General features: G+C 46.8%; 1 protein-coding gene across 7 annotated transcripts in view; it reads right to left on the bottom strand.

The window, feature by feature from the left end:
* CAPN14 (calpain 14) overlaps positions 1–13,847 on the bottom strand; it is a 59,241-nt gene that overhangs the window by 13,048 nt on the left and 32,346 nt on the right. For 4 of the 7 annotated variants that reach the window (XM_065527213.1, XM_065527216.1, XM_074012037.1 and 1 more), the window contains 8 exons: positions 12,869–13,043; positions 11,886–11,951; positions 9,676–9,761; positions 6,951–7,025; positions 5,673–5,836; positions 4,388–4,551; positions 1,377–1,582; positions 410–446 (listed from right to left, as the gene is read on the bottom strand). In XM_065527213.1, coding sequence (XP_065383285.1) covers positions 410–446; positions 1,377–1,582; positions 4,388–4,551; positions 5,673–5,836; positions 6,951–7,025; positions 9,676–9,761; positions 11,886–11,951; positions 12,869–13,043 — 973 coding nt within the window. Of the gene's footprint in view, positions 1–409; positions 447–1,376; positions 1,583–3,640; positions 3,878–4,387; positions 4,552–5,672; positions 5,837–6,950; positions 7,026–9,675; positions 9,762–11,885; positions 11,952–12,868; positions 13,044–13,847 lie in introns of those variants that run through there. The other 3 variants (XM_065527215.1, XM_074012036.1, XM_074012038.1) reach the window with 2 other exon arrangements.

Genomic DNA, 13,847 nt, shown 5'->3' with positions numbered 1-13,847 from the left:
AAACCATGAGCTTGACTTTGCATTGTCTTTAATTTTACACCATAGCATTTACAAACAGCTCTTGCTTCTCCAATTTTCCCTGACTTTAGGGAAATCACAAACAGTGAAATGGACAAAAGAAATACCAGATAAAGAGAAGCAGAAGAAAGTAGAGATGTAACTCATACAGCCGGGGCTCTGGACCCTCAGTGACAAGGACCTGATCAGAAGGGTAGTTCTCTACTCTTTGTTGGTGCAAAAACAGCAAAGCCCAGGTACTGTTAGGATATAACAGGTAATGTTTGCCATAGAACAGGGTCTGTAAGGATCTGCATATCTCCTCTCCTGACTCCTTAACTTGAAGGGAGAAACTCAACATCTTATCTTGGAAAGCAGTCCCAGCCACATGGAATTCCACCAGACTACTCACCTTCGAGAAGACGACACCAGAATTGCTGCCAATTTCACTGAGAACAAAAAAACAAAAAACCCAGAATTTCCTCTTGGGAATTTCTTGGCCAATCTTCCCCCTCTCCTGGGAGCTTGTCTTCCATGTTCCTTCACTGAGGCACCACAAGGGCCCACCCAGCTCTCACACCTCACCTCCTGCTTCCCCTTGAAGTGTACATTCCAGCCATGTGCACAGCACACTGCTTGTAATTCCCTGCACCCTCATCTAACTAGTCTTAACAGATGAGCATGAGACTTAGTGGTCTGACATGGCATTGGGGTCTGCCTGAGATCAAGTCAAACTACCTGCAGCCAAAACATAAAAAACAAACAAACAAACAAACAAAACCAAAAAAACCCCACAAAACTGGCAGGTAAAACAATCGTAGGCAAAATAATATGTTTGGTTGGGATATGTGCACATTAATTCAACTGGATACAGTAGCAGAATGGAAGCCTGCTAGTTCATGATAGCCTCCCCTCATTTGAGCAACCCCTTATGCATCTTTTAATAGTCACCCCCTCCCTGAAGCCACTCCTGCTTCCCCCAGGACCATGGGAGTTGGTTCAAATTCTCCTCCTTGAGTATCTTGTAACAATAACACCCTGTGCATACAAAATGCTTACACTGGGTGCACTGGAAGATCAATAACTGCTCATATATCTGTGTTCTTTCCAGACCTTGAACTTCAGCGGGGCAGGAGCCATGTGTGTTTTATCTTTTTCCCTCTAACGTCTAGCATGGCATTAATTTGTGAGTGGAAAGAGGGTGGGAAGGAATGGGAGGGATGTTCTCCATGCAGAAAGTCACCTGGTCTCCTGCTCTCCCCATCTCTCTTCTGTCTCAGCAGCAGAGACCCCTGGTCTCTGCCATTTCCAACCTTGCCCTCCTTGCTTGTTCTCACCCAAGTGGTCCCCACCCTCTAGGAGAGACCTTGCGTCCTTACTAAAAGATGTGCTTCCTGGAGAAGACCCTGAGGATGAACTCTGACTTTTGGTTGGCCTCCGATGTGCAGGGCACGATGAGGTATGTCCCTGGTTCCAGACATAGCTCCTGACTCACTTCTTTCTCCTTGAGAAACCTATCAGGCTGGCTCAGAGGAGTGTTTCTCTGGAAGAACTCGGGGGATAGTCTCCTCTGGTCGTCATGGTACTGTGGGTAGAGGACAGAAGAACAGCAGGGGAAGTGATGACCCAGGGCTGTGGCCAGGCCTGAGGCCCTCAAAGCTCTGAGCCAGGACTAAAGTGGCCCCTGCTCTGCCAAATCCAATGTGCCCCAGTGGAGGATAAAACAAGTGGGGAAGGAAGGAAAAACCAGAATATGTGTGTGGAGGGCTGCACCTCTGTTGGAACCTATCAGGGGTTACATAAACACATGTCAATTGATTTGACTTACCTTAAAAACAACACCAGAGGCCGGGCGCGGTGGCTCAAGCCTGTAATCCCAGCACTTTGGGAGGCCGAGACGGGCGGATCACAAGGTCAGGAGATCGAGACCATCCTGGCGAACACGGTGAAACCCCGTCTCTACTAAAAATACATTAAAAACTAGCCGAGCGAGGTGGCGGGCACCTGTAGTCCCAGCTACTCGGGAGGCTGAGGCAGGAGAATGGCGTGAACCCGGGAGGCAGAGCTTGCAGTGAGCTGAGATCCGGCCACTGCACTCCAGCCTGGGCGACAGAGCGAGCCTCTGTCTCAAAAAAAAACAAAAAAACAAAAACAAAAACAAACAAAAAAAAACCAAAAAACAACACCAGCACTAAATGATGTGAGGAATGTCCCTGTGCCTGCCATTTCCATTTTACAGTTGAGGGCTCTGAGGCTTAGAGAGGTGAGATTTTCTGCCCAGCGTCATCAGCTGGTTACAGTCCCAGCCTCATGGGAATTCAGGACAGCTGAGTTCCAACGCTCCTGTTCTTTACCCTTCCTGATGCTGCCTCCATGTATGTGATGTAGCATATGGTCAGATACAGATGGACCACCACCACCTCCCCACCTACAGCACACAGCTACACATAGATAAGCTGGCACTCTGCATCATCTCAGGGAAAACATCCTTGTAAAGGACAAAGAGAACTGGGCAAGAGCTCGGAAGACCCGAATCAGGGCTCTTGTTCCGACATTTCTTGGGTATCTGCTTTGTTTTATCTGATTCATATTCTCTTTCTCTCTCTCTCTCTCTCTCTCTCTCTCTCTCTCTCTCTCTCTCTCTGCCTCCTTTGTTTCTCCATCTCTCCCTATTTTTCTCTCGTGCTTCCTCTCCCCTTTGTTCTCACTCAGGGCTACAGAGGGAGAGGAGACCCACACCAGAATCCTCTCTCCAGTTTATATACAACTGCTAACAAAGACATCACCTACCCACATAAACAGATATATAGCAAATTCCTCAATGTTTGGGAAATAAAATACATATCCTGATGATGTAGGCATTCTTTTAGGAGACAAGAGAACTAGGGAATCATCTAATTGCCCTCTTTGCCATGGGCTACTAGGAATCTCAGAGCTACATTGTACAATGATCCACAGTAGCTGTCCTGGGTTTAGTTTTCCTGGTAGAAGCAACTGCCTACCTAACTCCCAGCTCTTTGTTATTTTTTAATGGCTTTTAAATTTTGTAACTGATTTGCAGGTTTCCTCTGTTCACACCTTTTTATTGTAGGTTGACCCAAATTCTATTTAGAAGTAGGCATGACATAAATAACTTTGTCTTTTGAAATTAATAGGCAAATTTAAGAGTACTCAGTGTTCCTGCGAGAAAAACAACAAAAAAAGACCCGGTGTAAAATGGTTTCTCTACAATAATCCTTTTACTCGATTCAATCCAACCTGAGAAAATTAAGCATTTTGCTCCTGTTTTCTCTGGGAAATAAAATAATAGCTGCCTCCCTCAGAAGCTGGGATTCCTTGGGCCTTCCTCCCCGACCCCTCCTGGCTGCCACAGCAGCTGAAGCACGGAGGTGTTCTTGTCCTTCTACTCACACTCCTGCCACACGTCCCCAAGCCTTTGTCCCTTCTCCCTAGGGGGGTGGGCTGCATGGTCTTTGATGTCCTGTATGTTTTAAATCCATTTTATTTTGGGTTTCATAACCCAGTCAAGATTGTAATTTATCATCTTTCCTATGCTGTGGTGGCCTTCAATATTAGCCGTAGGTATTTGTGTAGGAATTCAATAAATTCTAAAATGTATTGGTTCTATGCTAGGCTCTGAGATTTTCCACAGATGCATGAGGATCTCTTGGGGGTCTTCGGATGAAAAAGATTAACAGATACACTTTACTTTCATATACACACAGGCCGTTGGCAGACATTCTCATTATCAGGCATTATCATAGCTTCTTACACAGTATAAGCCTGCTCCAGTCTAACTAAATCCCGTGGAGGCTTGGCCACATGTGATATCACCCCAAACTAGGGCCACCCGGTCAAGTGCAGAACTCACCTTGTTCACCTAAAAAACAAAAACAAAAATAAAAAGAGAGAGATCTCATTAGGCAGGGAATCTGGCTCCTTCATAAGCTGAAACCTAAATAGCAGCTGACATACAAGGCTCTACCCAGAAGCCCTGTCCCCTCCCACAAGACCTGCTCTTCTATCAGTGACATTTTAATCCATCACTGGAATTTCTGGAAAAGAGGGAGGGAAAGAATGCTTGGCTTTTGGGGAGAGAAAAAGGAAGCCAATATTGATTATACTATGTGCCAGGCACAATAGCAAGCACTACCACATAATCCTCTTTTATTCTCCCCTTTCCCTAAATGCCACTGTAGAAACTGATGGCCTAGTGCAAGAAGGTGACTTGTTCTAAATCACATGTTCCTAAAGGACAGAGCCTGGATTTGAAAACCCAGGTCTGTGAACAGAGACAGATGGTGAAGAAGACAAGAAACAGGAAGACATGGTAACTGTTGGTGACCCCCATGCTTGGTCCCGTGCCCCTGTGGTTCAGAGGTCCACCTACCCTATAAAGGTAGAAGCCAATGGCGAGGTGAGGCTTCCGCTTGCGGCACCTGTGCCTGGGCTTCTGGAGCAGTGACACCAGTACGCTGCAGGGCCTCAGGGATCTCCTGCCCTCCTCGGGCCGCCAAACAGACAGCAGGAACTGCGGGTTCTTCCAAAATGTGCCTGGGGCAGAACACAGCAAGGTGAGAATGGGCCCCGGATTCCCAAGCATCCTGCTCACCGAACCACTAAGAGGTGAACAGTCCGAGGGCGCCTCTGCCAGGATTGACACCCTGAGGCCCACTGGGACAGAGTCAGGGTCCCCTCAACCTTGACTCTATGTCCTCCCACCTTGCTCTTCCACCTGGAGGTCTTTTCCACCCTGAGGCCCATCGGGACAGGGTCGGGGTCCCTTCAGCGTTGGCTCTATGCCCTCCCACCTTGCTCTTCCATCTGGAGGTCTTCTCCAGATACACTGACTGGAGTTGTTCCCACCACTGTAGCCTCGTTGTCTTGCTCAGTGCCTGGCCCAGGTGTTATACCCCACAAGCATGTGCTACCTGAGTAAGCAATCGTATTCACTCCCTGGGGAGGTGACCATGATCCTAGGGGCTTTTGCATTTTAATCGAGGCAAAACCTTAGCTTAAGGTCAGCTTCAGATTTGGGGGGAAATACTGTGTCAAAAGGGGGACTCCAGAGCTAAGGCCACCCTGGCCTACTGAAGTCACACCCCACAGGACTTGCCTTCAAAAGGGATGGCTCACTATCTCCAAAGTGGAGGAAGGGACAGGGTCACCAAACCTGCCCCGTCTTGCAAGTCCACACAGGTTTGTCTCCCATATCTAGGGAGCCTGGGAAGCCCTGGGTTTGTGTTTCTCCCAGGCTCCAGGTGAGAAGGACCCGATACAATTTCTATTTCAATCCTGCCCAGCTAGGGGGTGGTTCCTTCAGTGTTTTCAGTGGCCTTGTCCAAAACTAAAGAAAGATTCTCCCCTGCCCCTGCTTTTACCACGCCTGTGTGCCTGTGATCCCCGGTGCTGAGGGACAGGGCAACCCTTCAGGAAGATGTAGCCCCACAGGCTGGCAGCTTGACTGAGAGGACTCTGCCTTGGTGCACATTGGGATCAAAGGTGCCCTGTCTTTCCTGTGGTCACAGCCCAGCGCCCCAGCACACACCGAGGCAAACAAAGCCTCCTCCCCACTCAGCCAGTGCAGAATTCACGCTGCACCCACCTATGCAGTCACCCTCACACCCCCGCCCACAACCTCACTCTGAGAGCCCTGCTCCTGTGCGCATGCTCACCCTGCAGCAATTGTCTCTGGCCACCAGCTGTGCTCCTCTTCTCCCATCTCCCCTCCCGCATGGTGTACGTCCACTTCTGGGCCGCCTCCTGGCTCAATAGGCCTGGGGTCAGTTTACAGATAACCAGGAGCACGAAATGTGTTTTAAAGTCCTGCAGCGTCATCCTGTGGAGAGGAAGAAGGAAAAGCACAAAGGATGGACCAGATAACGCCTAGTCATCAGGACCCATGGGGAGGGTGAGACGAAGCAGTGGGCATCCCAGCCATCTCATGGACAAAGACACCAGCTCTTGTGCAGAGCTGAGCCGGCCATGGACACATAAACAGGGGCTGGCTGGATCCCTGTGAGGGTCCATCGTGGGGAGTTGGAGCTACTGAGAAGCCCCACCCTCTGGCTGGAAGCAGCTGGCCACATAGCTGACTGGGGGAGATGTTCCTGTTTCTGGAATCATGGTGATAGCAGCTGAATTAAGGCAAAGCTAGCTAGTCATTTGTTTTATCTATAAATGTTCAGTAAGAATTACATATCAGTTCTCAATCATTAATTAATGAAGATCTTTGTCCCTACTTGCTAACCTGTGGCCTGTAACACTCCGTTTAAGCTGTCTGATGCTCAGTTTACTTAACCATAAAGTGGGAAAAACAGGAATTTGCAGGGCTTGAATTCAGTGAAAGACCTTCCAAAGGGAGAGGGCTGCGGCAGGCTGTACTGGATGGTTAATGGGGAGAGTCCTTGGAACGAGGGTTGTCATTCATAGTAACAGTGGTGAGCAAAAGCAAAGGAGGACTGATGGGGCCCGTTTCAGACACCTAGAAGCAGCATCAGCTCAGGATGTCCTGGCGGCCTTTCAGAAAATGAGATGAGCAGCTCCAGAGTGGGTGGCCGTGTGACTCTGCTCCGGAGGGCACTGGTCGGGGGCCTATCCTACGGCAAGACTTTGCAGTCTCTCCCTACCTCACGGCCTTTTCAGGACAAAAAGGCAAAACCTGTTTTGAATATACTGAGCAAGAGAGCAGAGAGGAAGCCAGAGAGGAGGAAACAGGCTGGCTGAGCCCTCACTGAGCTCCACCCCAGTGGCCTCTACTCTCATCACAGAGACAGTGACCATTTATTTACAGTCGCTGTTTGTCCTGCTAGACCGTGAGCTCCTAAAGGGATGGTGCCTTACTGATCTCCGTACATGAGGTTCCTGACACCCATGAGGCATCCAGTAAATGGCTGCTGGATGGGTTTTCAAATGTAGGCCAGGACATTTGTCCAAGTCCCCAAGTCCAATACCAGAATTCTCCATCATTGTCTTTCCTCAGAAGCAGAATCTTCTCCTTGGGGCTCAGCAGCTCCCATTTACTTGAACTGAAAATGGAAAAGGGAACGAAAAGCTTGTGGGGGGCATGCTAGAAATTCTTTAGTAAAAGCTCTATAGTATCATTATTTCTTATTATTTTCATACTACTTCAGACAACTAAATTTCCCATTCCATATCATACAGTAGCATGAGCATTAATTGATAGCTTACTATGAGCCAAGTGCTGGGCTAGGTTATTGACATACATTATTTCATTCAAGGCTAACAACGACTTTGTTGTTCTCATTTTAGAGATTAGGAAATTGAAGTTAAGAGAGACTAGGTCATTTGCTTGAAGTTATAAATCTATTAAATGTCAGAGGTAACATTTGAAATTGTTTTCAGATATTGGACAGCAGGCAACGGGGGTCCATGATCCTGGGAGGCTGGAAACAAATGAGGCAAGCCCTAACATCACCTAGGCTTTCTTCCTGAAGGTAATTTCCTGGCCAGTGCTACAGGGAGAGGGACTCAAAAAAGAACATATCGGTAGGGCTGAGTGGAGGAGACAGAATCTGGAGTTCAGGGAGATCAAGATAGCCAGAATTTGCTAGACAAAGTATCTGAAAGGAGGGGGCTACACGAAAAAAGGAGTTCCAGGAAACTTCATAGGGGTTCCCTTGCGTCTTTGGCTGAGCTTTAATCTGTGCTTTCTTAAAGTGAAACTCCCGAAGACTGGACCATAAGCAGGACACAGTGCTGGGAATCTCAGGCATTCCCACCAGACAGAGTTAAAAGACTTTATTTATTTACTTGTTTTTGAGACAGACTCTCACTCTGCCACGTAGGCTGGAGTGCAGTGGTGCGATTTCAGCTCACTGCAACCTCCACCTCCCGGGTTCAAGCAATTCTCCTGCCTCAGCCTCCCAAACAGCTGGGATTACAGGCACATGCCACCACACCTGGCTAATTTTTGTATTATTAGTAGAGACGTGGTTTCACCATGTCGGCCAGGCTGGTCTTGAACTCCTAACCTCAAATGATCTGCCTTCCTTGGCCTCCCAAAGTGCTGGGATTACAGGCGTGAGCCACCGTGTCCAGCCAAAAGACTTCATTGAATACATGGAATCTTTACTAGAGATCCCAGAGGGTCTACAATTTAGTAGTGGAATCAAATTATCCCTGACATAAAGGTTTGTCTTGACCTTCCCTAAAAGTGCTTAAAAACTTCAAAGTATCAAAACAATCCCTAAGCAATGTAACCACCTGCTTTAAAAAGAAAAGTCCAATACTCTTTAAAGAAATACGATAAAATTCAGTACTCTGAAGCTAAAATTTACAAGGTCCAGCATGCAATAAAAAGTTATTAGCCTATGAAGAAGCAGGAAATATGATCCGTGACCAGGAATAAAAAAATAGTCCATAGAAACCGCCATAGAAATGAGAGAGATGATGGAATTAGCAGACAAGGACATTAAAACAGCTATTACAAAAGTGCCCCATATTCTCAAGGATGTCAAGAGAAACATGGACATAAAAAAGGGAGAAATGGAAGATAATCTCAAGTGGAATTTCTAGAATTGAAAATATAATATTTAAAATGAAAAATATACTGGATAGGATTAACAGCAGATTAAACACTACAAAATAAAAGGTCATCATTTTGATATTCACTATACCTCTAGATCCAAGAAATTAAGAAGCTTGCCTGAACTAAGATCACACAGCTAGGCAATAACAACACTGTAATTTTACCCATCATCTATCTCTAATTTCAGTGCTTGTTCCTCTGTGAAAGAAACCGCCACCAGCAACAATATGATGGTAGATTTCTGAAACACTTGAAAATGTATGTATTTCTTAGATGACATTTTCCCACATAGATCCAGTTCCTCTAACAACTCTGTTTACTAATGTGTAACAAATAAAATGCAGCATATTTTATCAACAGGAATATTCGACCTATGTTTCTAAGCCTTCATTTTTTCAATGTAAAAATGATTAAGTGATAATGTGTATATGGACATGTTTGTAGACTCTAAAGACCTGTAAAGGATTAAGTATTATAAATCTTCATAATGACAGAACAAAGGACTTTAGGACTTGACCTCCCTTTCTGCCTGTGCCCTACAGCCAGTGTCTAGCCTGCAAAACCCGCATCTCTTTAGGGCTGCCATTAGGCAGAAACAACCTAAATGTAGGTATCTAATCAGAATGCCCAGAGGCTACTATATGTAATCAGAGTGTAGAGTCCAATCCAAATCTGTCTACCTTTAACTCAGCAAACCCAGGAGTGTACTGAACCATGCCAGGGAAAGACACTGAACCCAGGCACCAAAGACCTTGGTTGAGTCATGCTGTATGACCTTAGGCAATTCAATTAATCCAAGTTTCTCTATTAGTAAAACGGGTATAAAACTATCTACTTTGTAATAGCGTTGTTTGGGGCATTAAATGAGATAATAAAAATTCAAAGGTTTACCACAGTGCTGGCAAGCCCTCAAATAAACATTAGCTTTAATTATTATAATGAAAGAGAAAGCAGTCTATATACCATAAAGCATCTTATAAATGTGAGGGATTGAGCCTCCCAGTCTGAAGGCTTCCTGATCCTGCCTAAGACCAAAGGAAGCACACATTTGAATCTGCGTGCGAATGGCAGCCTCCTTTGCCTACACCTACCCGTTCTCACCCCTCCAAGATGTCCCCAAAGTTCACCTGTCACTCCAGTCTCCTTTCCATTCCACCCGTCCCCACGGGTTCCGTAGCTTGACGAGATATTCAGGTCTGTGTTTGCAGGTCACCTGCATAAAACAAGAGGCAGTTTAGGTGGCCAGGCTGAGTGCAAGCATTTCAGAGAGCTGAGTGAGACTCGGGCCTGAAGCTGAGCACTTGCAGTGGAAAAATCACAGACCCAGAGAGAGCTGGTAGAGGAGAAAGTGGCTCTGCTTCTTGTACTTACAAGCTGTGAGACCTAGGGCAAGTCACCTAACCTCTCTGTGTCTCTGTTTCCCGATCTGTGAAATAAGGTCAATAGTCACACCTATGATAGTGGGTTGAATGGTGATCTCCCCTCCCCAAAGAGGATACGTACACTCAGAACCTGTGAACGTGACCCTATTTGGAAAAAGGATCTTTGCAAATGTAATTAAATTAAGGACCTGGAGATGAGATAATTATGGATAAGGATGGGCCCTAAATCCAAAGACAAGTGTCAGAAGAGAAGGGGAGAGGACACAGAGAAGGCCACGTGAAGATGGAGGCAGAGACTGGAGTTATGCAGACCAAGTCAAGGAACACCTGGAGCCACTGGAAGGTGGAGGAGGCAAGAAGGGATTCGACTCTTCCCCAGAGCCTTCAGAGGGAGCATGCCCCTGCTCACACCTTGATTTCAGACTTCAGGCCTTTGGAACTGAGAAAATTAATTTCTGTTGTTTTCAAGTTCCCCTCCGCCAACATTTTATGGTAATTTGTTGTGGCAACCTTAGGAAACCAGTAGACCTTGTGAAAGGAAAATAAATCTTGGGACCCCAAAATCACTAATCTAAAGGGAAAAGTCAAGTTGGGAACTGCTTAGGGCAAACCTGCCTCTCATTCTATTCAAAGCCACCCCTCTGCTCACTGAGATAAATGCATAACTGGTTGCCTCCTTTGGAAAGACTAACAGAAACTTGAAAGAATGCAACCATTTGTCTCTTATCTACCTATGACCTGGGAGCCCCCTCCCTGCTTCCAGTTGTCCCACCTTTCCAGATGGAACCAATGTTCATCTCACATACGTTGATTGATGTCTCATGTTATAAAACCAAGCTGTTCTCTGACCACCTTGGGCACATGTCGTCAGGACCTCCTGAGGCTGTATTAAAGGCGTGCATCCTCAACCTTGGCACAATAAACTTTCTAAATTAACTGAGACCTGTCTCAGATACTTGGGGTTCACAACCTACTTAGAGTATTGCTGTGAGGGTGAAATGAGTCCACATTTGTAAGGCAGTTAAACAGCATTTAGCACACAGTAAGTGTTGTATAAATTTTGTTAATAAATGTGGAAATAAATTAAAAGCTCTGGGCACACAGACCAACATAGTCGTTGGAGATCTAGAAGGAAGAATTTAAGTGTGAATTGAGTCCAAGAAATTTGAAACAGAGTTAAAGGAAATTGGAGGACTTGGGAGGAGTCGGGCCCTCTAGAGATTATCAGAGGTTCTTTAACTTAAACCTGCTGACTTCTTATCTCCATGCTTTGCTTACACTGCTCCCTCCACCAGAATGCCCTTCTTGCCCCATACAAATCTACCTATTTCAAGGACCAACTCAACGTCACCTCCCCTGTAAGAGACTCTTCTGACTTCTCCCCAACCCAACTCGATGGAGGTCTTTTCTCTTATCCATGAATTCCTAAAGTCTTTCATCTACACTTTCTTCTCTCAGTTTCAACTTTGCTTCCTCCTCATTTTCAGATATGGTTTGTGACCATACCTGACTGTAAGCCCTTTGTAGGCAGGTCCTGCCTGGTGCATCTTCCTCTCAATGCCTAGTAAAGCTCAAAAGATGGATAGCAGCGGAGACGGTCATAAAGAAGCACGTGAGAGAGGAGTAGAAATTTGGGAGGGAAGAACCAGATGAAATGGTTGTTCTTGGCATCCCAGAGTGAAGCAAAGTTCAAGGAAGGGTTGTGAGGTACAGCAGGGTGGGAGGATGGTTGGCTGAGGGCTGCCCCAGGGGATGAGATTGGGATGATGCACTGGCGTTGGCAAAGGCTGGACCCACCACTTCACCCCAGGAAATAGGTGCAGAGGCACAGGGACCCACCAAAGACTTTACTCACTCTCCAGATGGCGCAGAAACTAAATCCACCAAGATAAGCTAGGGCCCAGAGAGGGAAGGGCAAGGCTGAGAGGGAAACCAAGCGGCCGACCTCAACCCACCTTCCTGATTCCTGTGACAGTATAGGCATGGCCTTCCACCAGCCCATTCTCCAGAATCTTCTCCTTCTGCAGAGACAAGAGAGGTTCTGATCAGTCTTCTGTTATGTACAGCTTATTATTTGAGTAACATATGAAAAACTCTTTGTTTGGCTGGAGCAGGGGTTTATGGAGAGAAGTGTGGGAGATAATCATGGTATGGTACATTGCAGTTTTCAAAGCTCTTTGGTATCCATAGTCTCATTCCACCCTCTCAATAAGTGAGCCATTCTGCAGTGATCATGTCATACCCTCCATTTTACAGAGGACAAACTCTATTTAGAGTTGCTGAGTAAATGTGTGAGGTGACACATTTGGCCATTAGTGAAGGCAGGGCTGAACTGAGGGCTTCCTACTCCTGTTCCATGGTTTCGGTTGTTATCAAATAGGACATGGAAAGTGCCTTGCATGTAGCTGGCACTTAATAATTGTTAGCTTCCTTCTCTGCACATCATCTTCTTTTTCCTAGTGTCTCGCCTGTCCTGAGGCCCCAACACTGCTGCTCCGGTTTTTTTGTTTTTCTTTTTTAAAACAGAATCTCTTTCTTGTTGCCCAGGCTGGAGTGCAAGGGTGCGATCTTGGTTTACTGCAAACTCCGCCTCCCGGGTTTTAGTGATTCTCCTGCCTCAGCCTCCCAAATAGCTGGGATTACAGGTGACCACCACCATGCCCGGCTAATTTTTGTATTTTCAGTAGAGATGGGGTTTCACCATATTGGCCAGGCTGATCTCGAACTCCTGACCCCAGGTGATCTGCCCGCCTCCCAGAGTGCTGGGATTACAGGCATGAGCCACTGCACCTGGCCTTGCTGCTCTGGCTTGAACACCAGGACCTCAGCAGTAGGAGCTGGGTGGAGGTCCTGAGCCCACACCCAGGTGAGGGCAGTGGTGGTTGATGGAGGGCGTGGGTGCAGGAGAAGAGGACTGCCAGTGGCAGCCCAGTCTCACCCCTGAGTGGGTCTGGCAGCCAATGAGGGTTCTGTTGTAGGTGGCTTTGGTGAGGATGTCCCAGAGGTTGCCATGGGCTTCTGCCAGGTTGATGGTCATTGTCACCCCTCCAGTGAAGTCTACAAGGGCTTCAGACACCTGTCCTGATTGCAAGTCTTCATAGGAACCAGAAAGCCTAGCCAGAGAAGAAATAAACATGAAAAGAAAAAGTATCATGAGTATTTATCATTTTTTGTGGCCTCAGCATCCATTTTTAAATAGGAGTTTAGTTTTCTCGTACCGAAAGCAGAGCTCAGGCAACCCTGACATAGTTTCCAATACCATACCTATCCTGAGTGGCTTCAGCAGATGGTCATAGATAAAACTTAGAGGCATCTCTCCTGCCTAGAAGACTGGGAACCCCTCTTTCCCACCACTTCCTTTAAATGGACCACTCAGATGTTTGCCTGAGAACTTAGTGACCACCTGTCAATCACAGCGAGATCTCCTGGAACTAGTGCCTGCTTGCTTTGAACCTATCAATTAAAGCTGCTCACGGGAAACCTGTTTGGACAACACCCCGGACTCAAGAAAAGGCATGGGTCCACCACGGGTCCATTTTCTCTCTTTCTGCCTGGCCTCCCTGACTTCCACGTGCATGCGTGCATATATGTGTGTGTGCATGTGTGTGTTTGTGTGTGCATGTGTGTGTGTTTGTGTGTGTGTATGTGCGTGCACATGTGTACATGCGTGTCTGTGTTTGTGTGTGTGTGCATTTGTGTGTGCGTGTGTGTGTGTATGTGCCCTCCATGCATGCCAAGTACCCTCTAGGGTCTGTAGGTATGAAAAACTCTTAAACTTTCATGTCGCGGTTGTGTGGTTGAAGCTGTGCCCACAATCCGACCACTGATGATCAGGCTGCCCCACAGGGACCCAAGCAGGTGGATCCCCTGCTGCTGCTCCTTCATCCAGGCCTCTTAGCTGCTGGGGACAGCAGTGA

This window comes from Macaca fascicularis, chromosome 13 (assembly GCF_037993035.2).
Source record: "Macaca fascicularis isolate 582-1 chromosome 13, T2T-MFA8v1.1".
NCBI classification, from domain to species: Eukaryota; Metazoa; Chordata; class Mammalia; order Primates; family Cercopithecidae; genus Macaca; species Macaca fascicularis.
Note: the sequence above shows the minus strand (reverse complement) of the source record. Positions and strands in the feature narration are given on the sequence as shown.